Consider the following 24,300-nt stretch of genomic DNA (forward strand, 5'->3'; position numbering starts at 1 on the left):
GTTTTTCCCCTTAAAATCAACCCTTGAACGCTAGCCAGCTCGGGAGCTGACTTGTAGCTAAGGGCACTCAGAGCAAGTATTCTTGTTAAGGGGAGAGAAATGGGACCAAGTATGACTGTAGTAGGAGGGACCTCTATTCAGTTATGTATGAACTGTAAATGTGCCATTAAAGTCACTAATGTATAATTCAGTAATGAAATTATGTATCCCCGATTAGGATGTGGAAAGTAATTGGGGCAAGAGATGCTTCATTAATCCATAAGATAATTAATGTACTCCGAAGTTGAATTCTACTCTCACGTTTCGAGGCAAAACTTTGATTGATTTGCTTTGTAAAAGACTACAACTACCCGAAGACGTCCGGTTTACAAAGTAGCACTTCCGGTTCGACGGCGTGTTGTCCTGTGTAGAAACATGGCGCCTCCCACGAAGAAACACGACGCTGGCGATGCTTGTATTATTCCTGGTGGATTTGCAGGTAATAACTTCATAACATTCACATTCACCTTATCTTATAACTTGTAATAACTGAATGAACATTGTTGAACAGACATGAGATGCCGTGGTATGTCCGTGGCAGCGAGCATCATACCTGCCCGCAGACACCATATTTATAAGGCTTGGTTTTAAAATAAATAGATAATAATATAAACATTTAAGAGATTATTCGTCATAGGCGGAATATGGTATTGTCAGGTATGTTAATGTGTTTTCTTCGTGTTTCAGTGCTGTCCGTAAAGTTCAGCGCCGAGTCGCACACACAACACAAGTTATACGTGAAGGAGCACCGGGTGCGAGTCGAGGCCAAAACCCACCGACCACTGGACAAGACCCTGTTCGTCCTCAACATCCCCCCCTACTGCTCCCAGGTCAGTCCTCACCCCCCCCCCCCCCCTACTGCTCCCAGGTCTGTCACCGCCCCCCCCCCCCCCTACTGCAGGCAAGCAGCCATCCGGTCCTGCTGCCCTTATAGGCGCTGGACACAGACCCGTCTTGTCAGACTGGGGGCGGCAAAGGCATGGGATGGGGGTAGTGGGGGGGTGGATGTGTATCTGTATCTATGTAAGAGTTAGTGTATGTGTAGGCCTGGAGAGTCGCTTCGCCTGGCGTCACAACCATGGTGTCTCAGCCGCAGGATGTCATAGTGATAACACAGCAAGTTGCCATGGAGACAGCCTTGATCAGGTCCCAGACAGTCAACAATCAGCAGGTGTCTGTGGAGTGGGGGAAGGAACGCAGAGAGAGCATCTCACTGCAGCGCTCTACCAGGGGAGTTGTTGTTCCAGCAGTGGCCTTGGCCGAGGCCAGCGCTGGTTGGGGGCCGAAAGCAGATAAAATTTGGATTGTTTGGTTTTGGGGAGAGTAGCCGCATTCCAATTTACCCGACTACTCTCTGTGTCCATTCCGGTCTCCAGAACGATCCACGTGCCTTTGAAAAGCTGTGAGCTTCTCCCGGCTGATGATGATGATGAGAGGATGATGTTATCCGTAGTGCTTCTCATAGTCACAGTTTGAGTGCCCACAGCTCTGCCCACCACTTCCATCATGACGGGCTTTGAACAGATGACCTTGTATCCTTAATTTCCCGACGAACCAGGGCCATGCCTACTCCAATGTGATGAGGTTTCAACAATACAATCTAAAAAACTGTCATCCTGTGATGAGGTTTAATGAGTTAGATCATTGTAATTAGTTGGTGTTCTAAATATGTATCAATTGCTTATTTTCTTATTTTGTGTAATGAACTGTGTGTGTGTGTGTGTGTGTGTGTGTGTGTGTGTGTGTGTGTGTGTGTGTGTGTGTGTGTGTGTGTGTGTGTGTGTGTGTGTGTGTGTGTGTGTGTGTGTGTGTGTGTGTGTGTGTGTGTTCGTTCCAGACCGTGGTGAGTCAGCTCTTCTCTCGGTTTGGCGCCGTCGTGTCCGTGGAGCTCAGTGATCGACCCGGCTCTGCGTCGGTTCCTGAGATCAAGCTGTCAAACATCTTCAAACCAGCAGAGAAACAGGTGTGTGACTTTCTGTGACTTGGCAGTACGTTATCAGATGTGTTTGTTTTCAGGTCTCTCAACATTGTCTCTGTTGTTTGAAGGGCTTTAAAGTGGCGTACGTTGTGTTCCGAAAAGCAAAGAGCATCCAGTTGGCCAAATCTCACCCTCACAATCTCCCCCTGGTGGTCAGCACAGAGCAGCACCCGGTCAGCACGGGACTAAAGAGTAGGTCATCGCCAGAACCACTTTCCTCTATTACATGAAGAATCTTTTTATAGATTTTGAGAAACTGTTTTATTTTATACAAAGCGAGGTAGAGAGGAATGAGCTGAGTGGATATATACGCTCGCACGTATGTATGTATGTATGTACGTGTGTGTATATATAATGTTTTCTTTCAAACATTTCTGAACTCATCACGTGGATCCACTCTTACAGTACAGTGTTGTACTGTTGTACCAACAGCAGTTGAGCGACGGCTTCTGCTGGGTTACAGCAACAACACCAGAACTAATATTGTACGACATTTTGATCATATTTGAATCTAAGGCGTTTACTCCACCCAATATATATTGTTAATTACTGCCCTGGTGATACGATTTATATTGGTTAAAATGTCATTAAGCGGGTTTGAGAGGGACAGTGTAAATTACATCTTTAGCTTCCTAGATGGCAATAGTCTTTTCACAACACTTATGTATGAAATTATTCTTTTTAAAGATGAGCCAAAATTAAAACGCATTTCATTGTATATAATTGGACACCAATGTTACATTTGCAACAATGAAACATGTTCCATCCATGGGATGGCTCAACACCACAGGTCTGCAGTAGACTGCTGAAACTATTAAACTAGTATGAACTCATTGAGCTGTTTTCTTCAGAGTGGGCCGAGCAGTACCGCAAGTCCATCGTCCTGCCAGAGAAGCTCCAGGAGGCCGTTGATGCCTTCATGAGTGACTACGACGTGCACAAGGAGGAGGTGAGGACTCGCCATCCTGTCGTCAATATCAGTTATTACATGAAATGCTAGTGTACACTAGGTTCACTATGGCAGTGTACATAAGATCATAAAAGTAGGTTAAAAATAATATATCCAGGTCATTTTCTTATTAATAATGAAAAGTTGAGTGTCATTAACTACAGACACCTCGTACTAGCCGTTTCAGAAATAAGCTTTTTCTTGGTTATCATCCTGTGAGACAGGAGGGGTCTGTAGGCCCGATCCCCTCCATACTGCGTCTTGTAGAAATACTAACGGTCGTTGTGACCGAGGCAGGCTGCAGCGCCTCAACATTTAGTGAGCGTTCACAGACATGTGTACTGCAGGTAGCATGGCTTCGACTTTTGATGCAAATCCCCAAAGCGCTCCTACGTCTGCGCTGTGATTGTGAACGCAGTCTCTCAGAACGCCCAACAGCTGTCCAATCACGGCCTTCCTTTCTCCAGAAAGCAAAGAAGCAGGAGGAGGCGGCGGAGGAGCAGAAGGAGGACGAGGAGGGCTGGGTGAAGGTCACCAGAGGGAACAAGGGCACCAAGACCCGCCCCCACAGTGAGGCAGCCAATCAGAAGGCTCTGCAGAAGGAGATCAGGAAGAAGAAGAGGAAGGAGCTCCTGAACTTCTACACATGGCAGCACAGGAACACGCAGAAAGAACGTGAGTCGTGGTGGAGTAACAGTGTCAGGAGGTTATTGATCAGATGTCGGTGGGTTGAGTTAACAGTGTCAGGAGGTTATTGATCAGATATCGGTGGGTTGAGTTGTACGTCTTAACTTTCGTCTCTTTCAGATATTGCTGATCTGAGGAAGAAGTTTGAGGAAGACAAACAGAGGATATCGCTGCTAAGGGCACAGAGGAAATTCAGACCCTACTAGCAGAGCAGGAGCTCCCGCCACACGGCTGACAGAGTTCTAGTCCATGAATGAGTGGTGTGTGGAACAACGCAGTGTTTTCGACTGAGTACCAAGTTGTGGAAAGAGATGTAATAAAATGAGAAGTGAACCAACATTGGCATAACATCTTTAATCAGGGGTTTGTGTGGGGTCTGTGGCACCTGCAGCCGGACTCTGCCTGGAACAACACACACACACACCTTGAAAACCTACTGATGTGCCCACAGTCGTAAAGCTGTTGAGCAACAAGCGAGCCAGCGTTGGTGTTCAAACAGCCCTCTGATGTACAGACTGGTATGTACTACACTATACACTCCATGCTGCTCAGATGGCTACAGGTCTTAATGGTCTTACTTTTGTTCCGATGGCTCCATGGTTTCAGGGTTCAACAGCACTGGTCCCAGAGAGACCAGCTGGGCCCGGTCGGACCAGACCTCCCTCCTCCTCCGTCCGGCCTCAGAGGCTAGGGGAACATAACCGGTTACCCAACTAGACTCAGAGTAACCAGTTCCACCTGGAACCTTCTGCTTAACCACTTAAAGGTCCCATGACATGCCACCAGGTGTGGTTAGCCGTTTTGGAAATCTGCCCCTTCTGACATCACAGGTGGGCGTGTCCACCTAGATGTGTGCTGGACAGATCAGTCTACCAGCCGACCCAGTGGACTGTAGCAAACGTTGCTCATCTATCCGTCACACATCTAGGTGGCATGTAATGAGACCTTATTTTAGTAGTCACAAATGGTCAGGATTAGTTGAGGTTAGTGTACATTGTGTTTTAGATCAATTTAAGGTTAGAGTTGAGGCAAGGGATGTTTAAGGTAAGGTGTTTTGTCAAGGCGTGGCTGAGGTAAGGGATGGGTGCATTGAGGAAAGGCTCATAGGTTTCTTATGTCTGAGGAAGAGAGACTCACAGGCGACGGGGCATGGCTGTGCACACTCAGCTTCCACTGTGCAGAGTTCCACCCAGCAGTAGAAGTAAATCTGAGGGGTATATGAAGAACAGGAGGTATTGGTACCAAGGTAGAAGAGGAGTATAACCAATACTATATTTTAATATTTCCTAAACTTCAGTATTTTATACAACTTCTAACCCAATACAGGACCAACCTTCAAATCCAATATACTCTTTAAATAAACCAGACTATCTTATACCCCAACACCCATGTGTTTGTAATGTCTCATGAGAAATGGTCGTCCCGGCTCCTCCCCTACTGTGGCAGAAGTGACTTTTTTCCCAGTTTTTCGTCCCCAGTCTGGATCACAAGCTTTAGTGGTTCTAGATCGCTGCCCGCATTTGAACACCAGAGTTGGGCCTTCTGGGAAGTCTTTGCAGTAGGCAGGAGGAGCTGTGTCAGTGTCAGATGAGTTCTCCTGTACCTCCTCCTCGCTGGGCCTGCCGGTCTGGGGGTCCAGGAAGGCGAACATCTTGACGTCGAACCTCTGGACCTGTGAGGGCGTGCTGGCCCCCCCCTGGGAGTCCACCGGGGCGGTGCTCCTCAGAGGGTCCAGGACGTCCGGGCACCTGGAGAGACCAGGAGGGGAGACCAGGAGTCAAGACCAGCAGGAGACAGACCAGGAGGGGAGACCAGGAGTCAAGACCAGGAGGGAAGAGAAACACGACCAGGAGAGATACCAGCATTTCTGCCTGCTGCCTGTTTTCAGAGCCAAATGGTGATCATGTTTATGATCGGTTGGTTGGATTTTATACGCCCCAATCTAATTCCTATTCCTTCATATTCTATTCTCTTTCTATTATACCTTTTCCTCGTTCTTCTATTCTTTTGTTATTCCTATTCCTCTATTCTCTCATCCCTGTTCTTCCATCTTCTATTCTCCTATTGTAGAATCCCCATTCCTCTGTCTTCCATTCCATCTCTTGTTTTCCATCCTGAATCCCAAATGACTCCCCTGAGGCTGAGCGGAGGCTGACCCGTCGTGGAGCAGCCTCCAGGCCGCGGTCCGGGAGGCCGGGTAGGCGAAGCAGTCCCGGACCCGCAGCGAGAGGCCGGGCTCGGGGGCTGGCTGCCGGATGGACACCTCCACGTGGACGGGAGAGCGCAGCGGGAACACCGCGGGAAGCTGGTCCGCGCTGATGAAGGAGGAGAAGGAGGAGTCTGGAGACGGGGACACCACACGTTAACAACAACAACAACATATGAACACAACTCGGCGCTGGACCACAGGGATTATCACTCTGTTCTCAGACGGAGCAGCACCTTTGGCGATCCTCATCTGGACTCCGATGGTTCCCATGGCGACCGGCGGTGCGGGGGTGGCGCTGATGCTGGCGGAGCGCCCAGTGGCCACAGGCGGAACGGCAGGATACTCACACTGCACCTGCAGGCTGGAGACACACACACACACACCTGGGGCTCAGCCATCCGCCTGGGACAGGTGGGGCGCTCCCTGTTGTGTCACCATGGTTACCACCCAGGTACTGGTGTGTGTTGTTAACCAGGTACATCCGCGTCACCATGGTTACCCACCTGAACGGGGAGCGGTCGGTCCGCAGCGACTCCACCGCCACCTTGTGGCTCCGCACGTCCCCCTTCAACTAAAACAAAAACAAACAAACAGCGGCGTGTTGTCATGGCGACATGCAACCAAGGGTAACCCAGGCTACAGGAAACGAGGCGATGGTTGCCGGCGGCGATGGCGCCTCTGCCGCTCCTCCTCACCCTTGTCCGGGTGCCGCACGCCGTCGTGGGGATCTTGAAGACGGCGACGTCCTCCGTCGCCACGGCGGGGAGGCAGTGGGGGTGACCCCTGACCCCCAGGGCGCGGGGGTCCAGCCGCGGCTCGGCGTCCGTCGCCGCCACGGAGAACACAAAATGGCCGTCCGCTGAGCAGGCTGTCGGCGCCGATGGAGACGGTGAACGCTTTAACGAGCGGTCGTCTAACAAACACATTCAAGTCCCTCAGGTCATCGGCTACACCCCCCCCCCCAGACACACCTCTACAGACCCCCCCCCCCCCCCCCCCCCCCCCCCCCTACCCAGACACACAAGAAGCTTTGAGTCGTAGGAAAGACTAACCATCTAAGGCCCTGTCCCAATTCTCCCCCTTCCCCTAGATTTGAGCCCTAACCCTAGATTAAGGTAGCCTGGTCCTACTAGAATGTCATACTTCATTTCATTTGCACAGAGAGTCTGGCCACTCTCCATTGACACTCACACTCACTTGAAGGTGGGTGTCCGTTGGAGGTTAAAACTATTGGATCTGCCCAGTGCCGCTCTGGATCTGCCATAACCAATCGCTGACATTTGACTACGACTCAAACCAGCGCACGACCTCAACGTCAACTTTCTCAGCCACTCCCTCTGTTCGCTGATTGGCCCAGCCAGAGATTTGGCTGAGAAAACCCACGAACATACCGCAGACCCAGATGTAGTACTGAAGGGAAATGAAAATTGAGCGGAAGTATGGAGGCGGGCGGAGCCAGGGGTAGGGTGTCCCAATACTTAAGAGAGCAAGGGGGAGTGCTGTTTTTCCCTTAAAATCAACCCTTGAACGCTAGCCAGCTCGGGAGCTGACTTGCAGCTAAGGGCACTCAGAGCAAGTGTTCTTGTTAAGGGGAGAGAAATGGGACCAGGCAACACCAACCATACCCAACGTCTAAAGACAAGGCTTCTAGAACCGTATCGGTTAAACGTTAATTAAATACCTGAATGCGACCCATCCAACCCTCGTTTTATGGCTTCTGTTGCATCATGGGTACATGAGTCTCTAACCATTGAGTCTGTAGTAGCAAACGTCCTCCTGGGAGTTAAAGCAGCATCCCAGAACACCACAGGTTTCCATGGAAACGGCCAGGGGGCCGCAGGGCATGCGCAGAGCAGGGAGCAGGTCACAGCTCTCCGGCAGCGCTGGAAACAGACACAAGACGCTCCAAACTTTGATAGTTGTTAAAAAAAAGAAAAGGTCACATTTCTTGTGCGGTCATACGCAATTGAATAAAATATTATGAAATAATACAACCAAAATTGTGACGTATGGAGACACACAAAAATGGGTTAAAAGTTGCAATTAGAGACGGCGGGCTGGATTTGAGTGACATTAAAATTAGTATGTAATCTCGCATTAAGATCCTTGCAAATGTCGCCGCTCGACTCACTCGTGGGTGTGGGCTGGGGTGTCCTCGCGGGCCTCCTGCTCCGCGGGCAGCTGATGTTGACACCGATCCATCGGTCATCATCTCCCGCCAGCTGCACAGCGAGCGGGACGACCAACGAGCGACCCTGGACACACACACACACACACACACACACACACACACACACACACACACACACACACACACACACACAGTAAACTGGCAAAGCCTCGATCAATCACGCACACACTCAAGATCAGTAATGCACACACGTTACCTGGATCTGGACGTAGCAGCCGTCGTACTGGCTGTAGAAAGACACGCGTCCGTCTTTCTCCCTCCGCTTTCGGACCCCGCAGGGCCCCTCTTCCTTGGGAACTGGGATTTTGGCCCCTGAACTGTCTGGAAGGAGAACAGGTTCGTATTCATTTAGTTTCGACTTTTATTCTGGTCAGTGTATAACACGTCCTAATGGTCAACATTCTCATCCCTAGATCTGCTTAACAACGTCCCGTGTGTGAGTGAAACGGTTGTGTTCACCTTTCACATGCAAGTTAGTCCGGACCAGAGGTCTAAATACAGCCCGGATACTTCGACGAAAGCAGGCGACCTTAGGGAGAGCTTCCCTGACCGCCGGGTCGTGGACAGACAGACACCAGCCGCCCAAGGCCAACAGGAGCACTAACATTTCTACTGAACACCATTTCATTTTGTATATGTTTCAGTTTTAGAATGTATTTGTTGCTTGGCTATTTCTCCAGTTTTTACTTAAAGCAGTAGTCACGTGACGATGTCAATTAGCGTTAATTGGTTAAAGGCTCATGCAACGGATACCAGGTTTCCGTTCATCAAGTTAATGTTTTATTACCTATTTCCTCCTTATTGAGATCGGAATTTAAGGCAACGAGGGTAAACCAGTCCCGAAATTAACTAAAGGTCAGATTTTAATAAAATGAATGTACGTGTGTTAACTTATCTTGAGGGATAGAGAAAATACAACATTTGCATAATTGTGTGCGGTTCTCTCTCCTCCTGCCTCATTATGAGGTGACCCTCGGGTATAACCGGGTCAACATTGTAATTTCCAATGTTATTATGTTAATGAGATGACACATTGAGCAACAATAGGACAAACGAAGTGACTCAGGCTCATATAAATGTTTCTCAGTGGAAATTCTTAATTTTTTTGTCCACAAACTTAATAAATAAATAAATAAAAATAAGTAAGGATAGCAGAGCATTTGATTTGCAAAGATACGCAATACTTCAAAAACATCAACGGGGTAACTCGGTCTCGTTTGACCTACTTCTTCAGGACGTTACCTCACGCGTCACGAGATGGGCGAAAACAGCTGACGTGGTGACGTCAGCTGTTGACGGCGTTTCGGGAAACGAGCAGAGGAGCGCCGCGGTGTCAACAACATGTCGCTGAATCGGAACCACTCGCAGAACGGCGGAGTCGTGATACACAACGGAGAGAGGTGGGTGCGACGGCAGGGACGGGTCCCCGCTAACGCCGGGTCACCCCTGACCCGCGCCCCGCTGGTCTCACGTCGTATTACCGGGACGGGCGGAGCTGCGGGGTTAGCTTCATGCTAGGCGTTGGTTGTCACTGGGAGGCCGTCCACGTCACAGCATGAGGGGGTGAATCACCCTCACGTTGAGTTAATCTAGTGTGTGGATAGAAGAAGTGGTTTACTGTAACATGATGTACAAATCGGGCATAGGGCAACCAGATCCCAGGTCCACATTGTCCCAGTTGTTTGTGTGGGACAGTGTGGGATTCCAGTGCATCAAGGTAGTCTAAAATAACTTAAAAAAACAACATTTTTATTCTGCCCCTTTGCTTACAACATTACTATGCTTTGCTATCTGGTTGATTCAGTAGCACATAACAGCCTGCACATAAAAACGTAACGAATATATCTTATTTAAATGAAATTCGAGTCTGACAGTCAATAACAATGCGGGACAACGTCTCAATTTGCGTGACTGTCCGGCACAAAGCGGAACATCTGGTCACCCTAGTTGGGCAACGGGTTGGTTACATGACACACACACACACACACACACACACACACACACACACACACACACACACACACACACACACACACACACACACACACACTCAAAGGCACTCGTAATAGCTTGTTTATTTTTATTTTGTCGCCTTTCGGGACTTTATATATTATACATCAAATGAAACAAAGAGTAAAACTCAGTCTGCCTGTCCTCTCCCTCTCCTCCTCCTCCTCCTCCTCAGTGTTCTGAGGGAGTGTAAGAACGTCGAGCTCTCCTTCAGTGATGTCAGCAGTAAGACTGATCTCCTCAAAGGCACCAAGAAGGGTTCTGTTTACCTCACACCGTACAGGGTAAGCTAACGCTAACTCATTAGCTCACTACAGGGTATGCTAAAGGTAACCATCATGAACTCATTAAAGGCACGGCTAACGCTCTCATTAGCTCACTACAGGGTATGCTAGCTCTAACTCTCGTTAACTCCCACATCTCAGGGCGGCATTAGCTCAGGAGGTAGAGCAGGTCGGCTGGTAACCGCAAGGTTGCTGGTTCGATCCCCGGCTCCTTCTAGCTGAGTGTCGTGGTGTCCCTGAGCGAGACGCCTCACCCTGACTGCTCCTGACGAGCTGGCTGTCGCCCTGCGTGGCTGACTCCGCCGTCGGTTTGTGAATGTGTGCATGAATGGGTGAATGTCAGTCAACACTGTAGAGTGCTTTGGATGAAAGCGCTTTATAAATGAGGACCATTTACCACACTAATGCTAACACTCTACACCCACGGTTCTCAAACTTACCCCGCTAAAGCCAGAGCCATAGACTCACAATCTGGAGGTTGTGGTTGCATGAAAACGTCAACAACCGTCATCCTACCATCCGCTTGTTCTGATAGTAACAGTAGGCCTGTGTTGGTGAAGTTAAACTCACCTCATGAGATGCTGGGTGTCTTTAGCTCCGGCTTTGGTTTTGGACAGTCCTTATAGGTCATCCTTCCTGTTTATTCACTGTATTGTTTCTTCTTCATGTATGTTTTTCATGTATGTCAGTGTCGAGAATGGAAATCGTATCTAGTCATATTGTTCTGGGGCTGTTTACACTGGGAAATACTTGTTAAATACTTGTTGTACCTGAAGAACTTGGCTATGGGTAGTGAATGTCTTCGCAGACATTCACTTCTGTCTTCGCATGTCTTCGCAGACATTCACTACTACTACCACTTTAATTTCCCTCCATTCATTCGTCCAGCTCAGGAAACGCATCAATCGTACCCATTTAAGCTTGTGCAGTCCATCGTTTAGGTCAGGGTTGTCAAACTAATTTTCGTCCTGGGCCACATCAGCATTATGGTCTCCCTCAAAGGGCCTGTTGTAACTGTAAGACTATATAAATGTAACTATTAACATATTGTTAAATTACTGTCTGCATTTGATTATTATTTATTCAAGTATACAATTATTGTACATGCAATTACATATATTAAAACATTTATGTAAGCTTGGAAGCTCGGGCGATTCACTGCTGCATCATTATGGGCTGTAGCTTTTGTAAACATATTCTGCTGTGATTGCAGCCTGCCTTTTAATTCTTGGACAAATTTATGTTTTTCTCTGAGGCTAAATTTAGAATACTTGGCTCAGTGTTAATTGTATTCCTTCCCCACCGACACGGCCTCAAAGCACAGAAGACTTACCTGTTTTTCTCTTTGAAGCACTGAAGCACTTTCCCATCTTTTACTAAGTTGCCATCCCTGTGTATACGTTTTTCTCTTGGACATTTTGGGATTATTTGTAGATCTTTTCAGCGCAATCACTAGTAAGTAAACTGGCAAAGATAAACGCAGAGTTGGAAACACTGCAATCTAGCGGCAGGATGCCATAATTTCGCGGGTTGCATTGTGGGAGATGTAGAGTGGGGTGTAGAGTTTATAATTCAGACAAGATGTCTTGTGTTTTTACCTTGCAATGACATAATAAGCATGTCCAGTTTGTCAAATATGCAAGACTATACGCAGTAATTAGACTACCTAAGTGCACGACGTTGGTGAAATGTCTTATTCACCTCCTGGATGTAATCTCCAGACCCCCCATTGAGGCAGTGGGTCCACACAGGGTATGTCAACGTGAGCCTGTCTTCTTCCAGCTGGTGTTTGTGTCCAGTAACAAGGACTGCCTGGGCTCCTGCATGTTCCCCTACTACCTGATGAAGGGCTGCAGCATCGAGCAGCCCGTCTTCAACGCCAACTTCATCAAGGGGACCGTGTCGGCTGAACCAGGCGGTGAGTCCCCTCCCCGCCTCCTCACTCCTCCTCCTGACTCCTCCTCGCTCCTTGCTCCTCCTCCCTTCTCTTTATTGAATTGAATTTACTCTCTATTCATTAAGACACTTTTATCAAAAGTGTATTTCAAATATGTCTCATTAAGGAGGGAGAGGGCATCCAATATTCTTACTCTTAATTTGCACATCACTTACACTCATAAGCACCCCTCACTTTAAACAGACATCTGACTGAGGCCCAGTCCCATTTCTCTCCCCTTAACAAGAACACTTGCTCTGAGTGTCCTTAGCTGCAAGTCAGCTCCCGAGCTGGCTAGCGTTCAAGGGATGATTTTAAGGGAAAAACAGCACTCCCCCTTGCTCCCTTAAGTATTGGGACCCCCTACCCCTTAATCAAGGGTTAGGGCTCAAATCTAGGGGGAGGGGGAGAATTGGAACAGGGCCTTAGCCTGGTATGACATCCAGGTTTAAATGAGTGATATGTCCTATATGTAGGGATTTCCTTTTTTATCTGCTTTATTTGTTGTATCAAGGGGTTCCCTGGCAGGATACTGCATGGATGAACCAGAATCATAATTATGTTCTATGTCCTGTTTTGTGGGTCTTTGTCCTGGTCTATGTCCTGTCATGAGCACACTGAAACAAATCCCTAGCGACTTGTAGAGTTGTATGGCAAAGTATTGAATCTTGAATTTAATTTTAAAGTATTTGTATTTTTATTAATGAATGTACTATTTTTTTATTCAGAATGTGTATAATTCCACTGATGTGTGTGTGTGTGTGTGTGTGTGTGTGTGTGTAGGCGGCTGGGAGGGCAGGGCCGGCTTCAAGATGTCTTTCACCAGTGGAGGAGCCATCGAGCTGGGGCAGCACCTCTTCAAACTGGCCACCAACGGTGGGGACCTCCGCATATATCTGGTCCTCGTAGACCTAGACCTGGTCCTGGTCCTCGTAGACCTAGACCTGGTCCTCGTAGACCTAGACCTTCTCCTCATAGACCTAGACCTGGTCCTGGTCCTCATAGACCTGGTCCTGCTCCTCATAGACCTAGACCTGGTCCTGCTCCTCATAGACCTGGTCCTGCTCCTCATAGACCTGGTCCTGGTCCTCATAGACCTAGACCTGGTCCTGCTCCTCATAGACCTAGACCTGGTCCTGGTCCTCGTAGACCTAGAACTGGTCCTCGTAGACCTAGACCTGGTCCTCGTAGACCTAGACCTGGTCCTCATAGACCTAGACCTGGTCCTGGTCCTCATAGACCTAGACCTGGTCCCGTTCCTCATAGACCTAGACCTGGTCCTGCTCCTCATAGACCTAGACCTGGTCCTGCTCCTCATATACCTAGACCTGGTCCTGCTCCTCATAGACCTGGTCCTGGTCCTCGTAGACCTAGACCTGGTCCCCGTAGACCTAGACCTGCTCCTCATAGACCTAGACCTGGTCCTGCTCCTCATAGACCTAGACCTGGTCCTGCTCCTCATAGACCTGGTCCTGCTCCTCATAGACCTAGACCTGGTCCTGGTCCTCATAGACCTAGACCTGGTCCTCATAGACCTGGTCCTAGCCTGAACTCCAACACTCACAGCACACTTCACAATACTGATTGACCCCAGAACTTAAACATAATTAGTGTCAATAAACCAGAAGAGTGTCTGATCTTTAATGTCTGCAGTGAGTTTTGATCTTGGAGGATGCTTCAATAATGTAATTAGTAAATTATAATCGAATCATAATGATTACTACTAGACTAATGTAACGTTCTGTAACTACTAGACTAATGTAACGTTCTGTAACTACTAGACTAATGTAAGGTTCTGTAACTACTAGACTAATGTTCTGTGGTTGTGTGCGTTGTAACGTTCTGTGGTTGTGTGTGTTGTAACATTCTGTGGTTCTGTGTGCTGTAACGTTCTGTGGTTCTGTGTGCTGTAATGTTCTGTACGTTGTAACGTTCTGTGCGTTGTAACGTTCTGTGCGTTGTAACGTTCTGTGCGTTGTAACGTTCTGTGGTTCTGTGCGTTGTAACGTTCTGTGGTTCTGTGCGTTGTAACGTTCTGTGCGTTGTAGCGTTCTGTGGTTCTGTGCGTTGTAACGTTCTGTGGTTCTGTGCGTTGCAGCGTCCCGCCCCCCTGCTGCCCAGCCCGGCGGCCCGGCGTTCGGCTACCCCTCCCCCGGCGGCGTGAACGGCTTCACCCCCACCCCCCCGGGGTACTACCCCCCCGCGCCCCAGCACAATGGCTTCTACCAACCGCCACCCCCGCAGCAGAATGGGTTCTACCAACCACCACAGCCCAACGGCTTCTACCAGGCTCCGCCCCCTCAGCCCAGCGCCTTCTACCAGGCTCCGCCCCCGGGGAACATGGGCTACCCCTTCCCCACCACCGCCGCAGGTACTCCTCATCCATCACTGTCACTCAGCAACACCAATAGACCTCTGAAGAATAAGTCCCGCCTCCGAGGCTCTGGTTCCCTCGGTCAAATGTCTATGGGGAATAACATGGGGTTTATGAATGATCGTACATGGCAAACTCTGTAGGTGGCGGAGAAGGAAAAGCTGCGTCACGTTTTCAACTACACACTTTTCCCATCTAGTTTCGACTGGCTTTTTGGATTGTCGGTGCCGTTAAAGAAGTAAACGATTATTAATGCTACTTTAACGGCACTGATAATCCAAAAACCCAGTTGAATACTATATATATATATATATATATATATATATATATATATATATATATATAATAATACTACCTATTGCTCATACTACTACTAATCACAAGTAGTAACAGCAGTTACCAGTATTACTGCTCATCCTAGTATTACTAGTAGTTAAGGTTTTACCCATACTGCTAATGGTACTACTAGTAGTTAACGGTACTGCCTGCATTACCACTCATCATAGTACTAATACTAGTCGTTAATGGTACTGCCTGCATCAACGCTAGTTGTGTTAATAGTAAAAATATATATGGTAGTACTGCCTCTATTATTACCAATCATGTTACTAATAATATTAACAATTATTCACCGAAGGCCCCGTGAATAGTGAACACTCTTCACGGAGCCTGAGGTGAATAATTAATATTAATAATAATATAATATTTGTTTTTATTAGCGTGACGAGACGACCGTCACGCAATAAAAACAATATCCACAGTTTGAGATCTCAATCACGGGATATCGCCCAATATCCCGAGATAGCAAACCAATCAAATCGCGCCGTCTTAGGAGGTTCACCTGTAGCGTATATACTAATATTCTACTACCTGTGTGTTCCAGGTGTGTACCCCTCTGCTCCGGCCTACATGCCCCCTCCCCCCGCCTACCCTGGACCCCCCCAGGTCTGGAGCGCCCCCCCACCCACACCTGGTGAGTACCCTGTCTGTCTGTCTGTCTGCTCTTTGTTTCTCTCAGAAAATGACAATGAACTGTAACTGAACTGTAAATCTCTCGCTCTCGCTCTCGCTCTCTCTCTCTCTCAGGTAATCCTAAAGCAATGGAGGCCGCGGGGCGAGCGTACTACAACCCCACGGACCCCCACCACGTCTACATGCCCATGGTAGAGCACAGTCCTCTCTCTCTAGCTCTACCGTACTGTTATACAGACCTCCCTCTAACACTTCTATTTAGTCACCTGGACTCCCAGTGAATTATTTGATGTCTCCAGTTCAGTAGCTTATACATTTTTGTGTATTTATGTACTGGTTGAGAGTATGGAGTATTGGTTCAGAGTACTAGATACTGATTTAAGAGAACTAGATACTGATTTAAGAGAACTAGATACTCATTTAAGAGTACTAGATACTCATTTAAGAGTACTAGATACTGATTTAAGGGTACTAGACACTGATTCTGGTTTGTGTTTTCCCAGGAGCAGCCTCCTCCCTACGCGCCCTACCCCGGAGCACCAGAGAAGAAGAATAATTAACCAATCACAGTCTGCTGTTTTCCTGCACTTTCCTCTCCTGTGGACCCTCTACGTCTGTACTGCGGGCTGCTGTAGCGCGACCGATCCCCTTCGTGGGCGACTTTAGTGATATTTCGGGATCAAAAATAATGGACTGACTTTAATCCACCGTTTTGGGATCGGAATTCATTCCAACTCTTTTGGGTATTCGTCTGTAACATTAAGGTTTGAAGTTGAGTGGGACATTTTCCAAGTATTCTTAAGCTTTCGATGAAAATGTTCAGTTGTTTTGCCGAGAGCCTCTTTATCCGCAAGTTTGAAGTGATGCGGACAGTATGAGGAATGTATTTTTAAACAAATTGTGTTAACACCTTTCATAGCAGAGACTCCCAAGCTTATTAACACAAACTATACCACAACCAGCACTGTACATGATATTATACAGTCGTGTGTGTGTGTGTGTGTGTGTGTGTGTGTGTGTGTGTGTGTGTGTGTGTGTGTGTGTGTGTGTGTGTGTGCGTGTGCGCGCTTCTCTATTGTATTCATGAATGCATAGCCGGGCTGAAACCAGAACTGTCCACTCTGTAATTACACTCCTTGGGGTCACGACCTCACTCAGTGGTCCTGTGTTGCTGCCGTGTTCCACCTGTAAGAGGAGGTCTGAAAGTGGTGAGTTTATTCCCCTTAAAGCCGGTCGAGGTAACCACGGAGACGGTCACTGCGGCTCTGGGGACTCCATTTTGGATCTTGGCTTGCTTGAAATTCTAACTCCTTATCTGTTTAAAGTTATAATAAACGTATAGTAGTTTCCACTGGTCTTGGGTTTTATGTATTGGGGTAAAGGCTTGAACGAGTACAATTTTTAACAAATACAATTTAAGAAAAACCAGTCACTTTTTAATACCAACTAGATATTTATTAACTGAATGGCTATTATATTCTCACGAATATCTACACTCCATATTTTCACAGAAAATCACACACTACAAAGTATTCCATAACATCGTTTCATAATAAGAATTATAATAAATACAATTTTTCAATACAAAGTATTCACCAGTAACTGCTTTGATTTAGTTAAACATAGAAGCCAGTAATATACGGTACACTACACACCTTCACGCCTGGCTATGGCTCGACATCCTAGTTTTCAGTTTAGTTTTTGTGCAGAACTCATTTGTGCTTTCATCAAACAAGTGGTGCAATGTAACCTGACAGGATGGATACAAAAGCCTAATACATGTGTTAACTTGATACAAACAACTACAGCGGTATAGAGGATGTTTCTGAGTGATTCCAGACCGACCAGATCTTGTTATCAGGCCTAAGAGGATCTGTGTTCTGTGAACTCTATACTCTCGGACCTGCAGTGCCTAAGGGCTGACCTCACCCCTATAGCCTGAAATATTTAGTTCCCAACAACTGACCTGTTGCACCGGGTTAAGTCCAGTCGGTAACCAGATGCTCTGCTGTCTGCAGGAGGGCTGCTCAGCAGGCTGGCTTCATTTTTTTTTGCCTATTGATGGATTTTCAGGGTCTAAACCACGAAGAGAACAACTAAACCTGCACCCTTTAACACATTCTTATATAATTGAAGAAAGAAACACTATATTAAAAATATATTTTAAGATGATTCCGAGGCTAATTTCATCTGGTGGGGGGGGGGGGGGGGGGGGTGCACTGACTGTACTGGTGTTTGTGTGTGTGTGTGTGTGCAGCACAGATGTTTTAAACTCTCCCACCAGGGGCAGTGGCTGTATCAGCTGGCCATCGTGGAGAACATCTGCTTACTAGCTCCAGGACCTCAACGCTCCATCTACCCGGAGACTGTGGGTCGTGTGGGGGCGGCGTCGGTGGAGGGAGGAGGCGGCGGACGGGACGTTGTGATGCGGAGGAGGAGGAGGAGGGGGAGGAACCTACGGCTCCTCCTGCAGGAACCACACCTCGTTGCGCCGGCCGTATGGTTTGATGGGCACGTCATAGCTGCAGCAGAAGTACTGCTTGCGCTGGTACGGGGCGGTCTCCCCCAGCGTGCGCGTCAGGCGCAGCGCCTCCGCCCGGTACTCCGTCTCCCCGGCGAAGCCTCCGAACTGACTGGGAACAGAAGCACTGGTTAGACTGGTGGAGCTCCCTCAGGGGCAGCAGTGTATCATGGGCGTGGCGGTCGCTGGCGGTCGCTGTGTGTCTTGGGAGTTAGTCGGGTTTGAAAGGATCACTGCTTGGGGAAAAATTACGTCAATGGTCCAACTTTCCCGCAGAGTGAGTGTGAAGTATTATGAAGTATTGGAGAATATCCGCGCAGCAGGACGGTACATCCTAACCTGACTCTCGCCAGATGAATTTCGTTCCGCCTGGCTCCACTCATCCATCTGGATCTCTCCTGTTAGGAGGTATTTGGGGACTACCAGAAAACGGTAGAGCCAATCAGGACCGCCGGGCGGGATTTAATAGACGTGACGTAGCGGAGAAGCGACTGTTTTGATTCAGACAACAATGGCGGCTCGCATCGAGGAAGCAAGCGTCACGGGTTGGTTTCGATGTGAGTGGTTGAAGTAGCACGTCAATAAAGATGACGGACAAGTGGTTTATCCAATCATATGCAAGGATTGTTGAAAAGGCCCTGCCTTCTAAAGCACCTCTTCAACGGGAGCGATCCCAGATGGATGAGTGGAGCCAGGCGGAACGAATTTCATCTGGCGAGAGTCAGGTTAGGTTTATCCCCTGTAAAAAAACAACAACTAGAAAGGACTTAGGGGGGACGGGGGACGGGGACGACTCACAGGGCGGGGGGGGGGGGACTCACAGGGCGTAGACGGTCATGCCGGGCCGCTCCTCGATCTTGATGGCACCGTCGCTGGGCGCCGGCGGGCTGCGCTGGAATGCCACGGGGATCCGGATGGCCACCACCAGCCGGCGGGACATGACGCCGTCGTCCCGCGGGAACACGGTGATGGTGAGGGGCGCGGCCGTCCCCATGGCCTCGCCTGCAGGGGGCGCACACACACACACAGGCGCCGCGGCTCTTTCTATCTCTGTGGTGGTGTTTAGTTTTATGTGGAGTACGAGGGTATTTCTTAGGCCTGTTTCCTGTAGTTTCTGTAGTTTCCCGTAGTTTGAAGGCGATTTTGTATTTTGATCTCCTGGGCGGAATTACCAATAAAACGTACGCACTACATGTCGAATGCAAACGCCTCTAGATCTATTTCACGTACACAGTGCACTGGCTGTCAACACCTGTGGTGGTGGTGGTGGTTTTTAATTCTATGTGGAGTACGAGGGGACGGCGGCTATTTCCGGAGGTTTCCCTTAGTTTGAAGGCGATTTTGTATTTTAATCTCCTGGGTGGAATTTCCAATAAAACGTGCGCACTACATGAACTATTCCACGTACACAGTGCACTGGCTGTTAACACCTGTTAATAGCATACAGTGGTGTGAGTGTATATATATACATACATATATATAAATATATATATATTTATTTATATACGTGTATATACATATATTCCTAAACTATGTATGTATGTGTATATATATGTATGTGTGTGTGTATATATATATAAATATATGTAAATGAGAGTAGCTCACCCTGGTCGTTGGTGCCTCCGATGTACATGAGCAGCTTCCTCACCAGCTCGGCGGTGACCTGGTCGAAGGACCGGCCTTCAGACGCGATGGACGCATACTTTCCGGCGTCGTAGCGGCGGATCTCGTAGCTCACGCCGTCCTGACGGAGAAACAGGCAGGCAGTCACCGCGGGGCTCACCGCTATAGAAACAGGCAGTCACCGCGGGGCTCACCGCTATAGAAACAGGCAGGCACCGCGGGGCTCACCACTATAGAGACAGGCAGTCACCGCGGGGCTCACCACTATAGAGACAGGCAGTCACCGCGGGGCTCACCGCTATAGAAACAGGCAGTCACCGCGGGGCTCACCACTATAGAAACAGGCAGTCACCGCGGGGCTCACCACTATAGAGACAGGCAGTCACCGCGGGGCTCACCACTATAGAGACAGGCAGTCACCGCGGGGCTCACCACTATAGAAACAGGCAGTCACCGCGGGGCTCACCACTATAGAAACAGGCAGTCAGCGCGGGGCTCACCACTATAGAGACAGGCAGTCACCGCGGGGCTCACCACTATAGAAACAGGCAGTCACCACGGGGCTCACCGCTATAGAAACAGGCAGGCAGTCACCGCTATAGAAACAGGCAGTCACCGCGGGGCTCACCACTATAGAAACAGGCAGGCAGTCACCGCTATAGAAACAGGCAGTCACCGCGGGGCTCACCGCTATAGAAACAGGCAGGCAGTCACCGCTATAGAAACAGGCAGTCACCTCCGGGCTCACCGCAATAGAAACAGGCAGTCACCGCTACGGCCTCCATGTTATGCTAACTGTCAGGCTGGATTTTTGCTGTGTGTAAAAATGAGATTTAATGAGACGCATCGATCTAAACCCAGGCTTGTAGTCCATTAGTCCACACACACACAGACATACATTCTCTCCTGTCACTGTCCTTCAACCCCCCACGAGAGAGAGAGAGAGAGAGAGAGAGTGAGAGAGAGAGAGAGAGAGAGAGAGAGAGAGAGAGAGATCTTCATGATTCACCTCTGACTCATCCATGTTCTCCTCCTGCAGCCATGCAAGTCCTACTCAAAAAAACACTGTGTGTGTGTGTGTCATGTGCGTGAAGGTATTTATATGACGAGGGACAGTGTGTGTGTGTGTGTGTGTGAGGGGGCTGATAAAACATATTCATGCAGATTTATATTTATGTATTTTCTTTTGCTCAGAGCGCTGCCAAGTTTACTGAAGATTATTATGGTCTGGATATGCACGCTGTTGCATAACAACACAAACACACCACATTTACAAACAAACACACACACACACACACTACAGACACACACACACACACACACACACGACCCTGACTCCACCCACTATGCTAACTACTGCTCCCATCTCCTCTGGTTGTTATGGCGACTAAAGTACATTATTATGACCCACTGGGATCATAAGCAGTAGATATTGAAGGATAAAGGTTCCTTGTGTATGAACAGATAATCATGATATTGGGTTAAACTCTGCCATTCATATTTAAGAGCTTTTTTTATGACATATTTAAAAGGTATTGTAGGTACGATTTTAGAGCTATTATTAGAGTGTAAGTTGTTCAAAGCGCCACAGCCATCCATCTGGTGTTCCTGAGTGAAAAGTATTGGGAGAATATCTGTTTTGTGCATCTGTCTTTTTACGAGAACATGTATATGTAAGATCGCTCCTGGCTAATTTCTCAGAGTATCTCTTCTCTTCTTTCCTGTAAATCACAGGTGACAGGTTACAGGTTACAAGTGACTGGTTACAGGTTACAGGTAACTGGTGACAGGTGACAAGTTACTGGTGACAGGTGACAGGTAACTGGTGACAGGTGACAGGTGACAGGTGACAGGTGACAGGTTACTGGTTACAGGTGACAGGTGACAGGTTACAGGTGACAGGTTACAGGTTACTGGTTTCTCAATGGATGACAGACGTGAGGTCAGAAGCGGTTTGTTAAGGTTCAACATCGTTTTCTCTGCTGCTCTTTTCTGTTCTCTCTTCACAGCCGCTGAACCTCACCTACAGCAGCGGAGGTGAGCGACTCTGGAGAGAAGCGTCTAGATGATAAACCGCTACGCAGTCTGAGCCGCTGTGGTCCAGGGCAGCTGGTCCTGTCCTCCCAGCGAGGGTGTCTCTGGAGCCCCTTAATACCATGTAATCACTGCCAGGTAGGGAACCCCAACTTATGCATCTCCTGAAGCACATAATTACCCCCGGCACTGTCAACCGGGCCCCTAATCAACACCTTCCTCCTCGTCATCCTCTGTATCATCGTCACTGTACTGTATCATCCCCTCGGCTCCAACCTCAGGTTGGAGACACATCGTTTGTCTTCAACGTGTGTGTGTGTGTGTGTGTGTGTGTGTGTGTGTGTGGTTGTGTCTCCCTGTATTGGGTGTCTGCTTTAATTAAGAATGCTGGGTGTCAGGGTGGCTGGAGAGATCAGGTGGTTCTGATTTACACACACACACACACACACACACACACACACACACACACACACACACACACACACACACACACACACACACACACACACACACACACACACACACACACACACACACACACGCACACACACACAGATTGATTAATTCAATTAACTATTAATTTGTTGCTGGGTCTCAGGCCAAGTGGAGTCAATTATTGTGTGTGTGTGTGTGTGTGTGTGTGTGTGTGTGTGTGTGTGTGTGTGTGTGTGCGTGTGTGTGTGTGTGTGTGTGTGTGTGTGTATGTGTGTGTATGTCTCCTGTCAGCCAGGGGATCAGCCAGTAGTAATGTCAGAAGACATTATTTATTGATGACATTGAATCACTCATGATGACAACTACAGCGTACACACACACGCACGCACGCACGCACGCACGCACGCACGCACGCACACACACACACACACACACACGCACGCACACACACACACACACACACACACACACACACACACACACACACACACACACACACACACACACACAATGGGGCGCAGAGAGACGTCGACTCTAAATGCCAATTGCTCGTCACCGGAACGTCCCCAGCGCGCTTCCGTGAGCATTAACTCAACACATGGCTCATACGAGGAGGAGCGAGGATGGCGCGAGCCGTGGAGAGATGCGCGGCGATGCCCTCGCTATTAGTGACGTCATCTGCCTTTAAGTTACACCCCGCGGGCAGCGGACAGGGACGCGACCACTGATTAACGCGTGCACAATGACCTACACGAAGGATCAAGTTAAGGAAATGCACATGTTGTTGCCGTCGCGTGTAGAATGTACGTGTTGCATCTTGTGGCGGGTTGGCCTGTGCAGTGCGCGCTGTCACAGAAACACGCGCCGCGACCAATTAATTGTCGGCCTGTCAATCAAATCAAGGATGGGGGTGGGGTCGGGGTGGGGTCTGGGTGGGGGGGCGGGGAGGTGCAGGGCTCTGAGCCGCAAGGTCACGCGCGCGAGGGCGAAGTGTGGCTGAACTCTGACCCCGGGGACGCCCCGGTCCTCACCTTGGTCTCGCTGCTCAGCAGCTTGTACTCAGTCTCCTCCGTGGCGCCGAACAGCGAGTTCTTGATCATCCCGAACATCTCGTCTCCTCCCGGGTCTCTGCTCCGCGTCAGGTGCTCCTTCTCCTCCCGCTCCTTCTCCTTATTCTCTTCTTCGCTCGTTCTTTACAGACTAAAAATACTTCGGAGAACAAAGAGCAGCCTACAATAAGTTTCCTTGTTGCTTAAATATTTCAAAGCGTCCCTGCTCCCCCCGGAGTCTCCTAGCGGGTTGGTCTCTTGACTCCCTGGACGGAGATGCTCTGAACACGACTCCTCTCTCTGCTCTGCTGAACCGGAGACCAGGAAGCAGACTCCTCCCCCTTCTTCTCCTCCCCCTTACCCTCCTCCCTTATTCCTCTTCATCCTCTCATCCTCTTCCTTCTTCCCCTCCACCCACTTATCCTCTTCATCCTCCCCGTCCTCCCCCTCCTCCTCCTCATCCTCCCTTCAACATGTCTCTCGTCATGTTTCCGACTCAGTTAACCGCTGTCACCACTTCGTCTCTGTCGCTAATTGCTTCGTTAACGAGCTCTGGCTGCGCGCATCGTGAACATTCTAACCGCTTCTCTCTCTGAAGCGTCTCCAAGAAGCCGGTGTGAGCCTCGGCGTGATGACGAGGCCACACCTCTGAGCCGCTCGTTCTCACTTTGTCATGTGCGCGTCTGTCTCGGTGCGTGTGAAACAGCGGTGCGCGCAACGTTTATTCCTTTCATTCCACCTCTCTCTCTCTCTCTCTCTCTCTCTCTCTCTCTCTCTCTCTCCGTGTCCTTGTGTGTGTTATGTCTTCATGTGTCTGAGAGAGAGACAGAGGAAGCGGAGCTGCTGTAGGTGAGCTTCAACGGCTGTGAAGAGAGCGCAAAAAAGAGCAGGAGAGAAAACGATGTTGAACCTTAAGGAACCCCTTCCGACCTCACGTCTGTCATCCATTGAGAAACCAGTAACCTGTCACCTGTAACCTGTCACCAGTTACCTGTAACCTGTCACCAGT

General features: G+C 48.8%; 4 protein-coding genes across 4 annotated transcripts; 2 read left to right on the top strand and 2 right to left on the bottom strand.

Annotated features, from left to right (window-relative positions):
• Positions 1 to 391: 391 nt before the first annotated feature.
• On the top strand, positions 392 to 3,986 carry rrp7a (ribosomal RNA processing 7 homolog A). Its single transcript, XM_084479358.1, has 7 exons — positions 392 to 478; positions 727 to 869; positions 1,877 to 2,002; positions 2,086 to 2,209; positions 2,869 to 2,966; positions 3,434 to 3,641; positions 3,774 to 3,986. The coding sequence occupies exons 1-7, from the start codon at positions 415 to 417 to the stop codon at positions 3,857 to 3,859; spliced, it is 849 nt and encodes a 282-aa protein (XP_084335484.1). The 5' UTR covers positions 392 to 414; the 3' UTR covers positions 3,860 to 3,986.
• Positions 3,987 to 4,227: 241 nt separating this feature from the next.
• Positions 4,228 to 8,660, bottom strand: LOC311382265 (zona pellucida sperm-binding protein 4-like; the record flags this gene model as incomplete). Its single annotated transcript, XM_084488508.1, has 11 exons — positions 4,228 to 4,340; positions 4,791 to 4,860; positions 5,257 to 5,401; positions 5,810 to 5,993; positions 6,096 to 6,223; positions 6,366 to 6,433; positions 6,558 to 6,730; positions 7,611 to 7,745; positions 7,994 to 8,117; positions 8,250 to 8,374; positions 8,564 to 8,660. 11 exons carry the CDS (start codon positions 8,658 to 8,660, stop codon positions 4,228 to 4,230), a joined length of 1,362 nt encoding a protein of 453 aa, XP_084344634.1.
• A 676-nt stretch (positions 8,661 to 9,336) lies between these two features.
• On the top strand, positions 9,337 to 16,923 carry wbp2nl (WBP2 N-terminal like). The gene is made up of 8 exons (XM_084479248.1): positions 9,337 to 9,453; positions 10,239 to 10,347; positions 12,130 to 12,265; positions 13,067 to 13,159; positions 14,382 to 14,654; positions 15,541 to 15,630; positions 15,744 to 15,820; positions 16,133 to 16,923. Exons 1-8 carry the CDS (start codon positions 9,395 to 9,397, stop codon positions 16,187 to 16,189), a joined length of 894 nt encoding a protein of 297 aa, XP_084335374.1. The 5' UTR covers positions 9,337 to 9,394; the 3' UTR covers positions 16,190 to 16,923.
• Positions 16,924 to 18,069: 1,146 nt separating this feature from the next.
• Positions 18,070 to 23,351, bottom strand: LOC311359447 (heme-binding protein 1-like; the record flags this gene model as incomplete). The annotated part of the gene is made up of 4 exons (XM_084479468.1): positions 18,070 to 18,262; positions 18,972 to 19,152; positions 19,756 to 19,894; positions 23,274 to 23,351. The coding sequence occupies 4 exons, from the start codon at positions 23,349 to 23,351 to the stop codon at positions 18,085 to 18,087; spliced, it is 576 nt and encodes a 191-aa protein (XP_084335594.1). The 3' UTR covers positions 18,070 to 18,084.
• Between the last annotated feature and the right edge of the window lie 949 nt (positions 23,352 to 24,300).

Source organism: Micromesistius poutassou, assembly GCF_964030765.1.
Source record: "Micromesistius poutassou genome assembly, chromosome: 1".
In the NCBI taxonomy this organism is placed as follows: domain Eukaryota; kingdom Metazoa; phylum Chordata; class Actinopteri; order Gadiformes; family Gadidae; genus Micromesistius; species Micromesistius poutassou.

Coding starts and splice junctions, on each gene's coding strand:
- rrp7a (XM_084479358.1), top strand. CDS start 415: ATGGCGCCTCCCACGAAGAAACACGACGCTGGCGATGCTTGTATTATT. Junction 870..1,876: donor TCCCCCCCTACTGCTCCCAG/GTCAGTCCTCAC, acceptor TGTTCGTTCCAG/ACCGTGGTGAGTCAGCTCTT. Junction 2,210..2,868: donor GGTCAGCACGGGACTAAAGA/GTAGGTCATCGC, acceptor TGTTTTCTTCAG/AGTGGGCCGAGCAGTACCGC.
- wbp2nl (XM_084479248.1), top strand. CDS start 9,395: ATGTCGCTGAATCGGAACCACTCGCAGAACGGCGGAGTCGTGATACAC. Junction 9,454..10,238: donor GTGATACACAACGGAGAGAG/GTGGGTGCGACG, acceptor CCTCCTCCTCAG/TGTTCTGAGGGAGTGTAAGA. Junction 14,655..15,540: donor CTTCCCCACCACCGCCGCAG/GTACTCCTCATC, acceptor TGTGTGTTCCAG/GTGTGTACCCCTCTGCTCCG.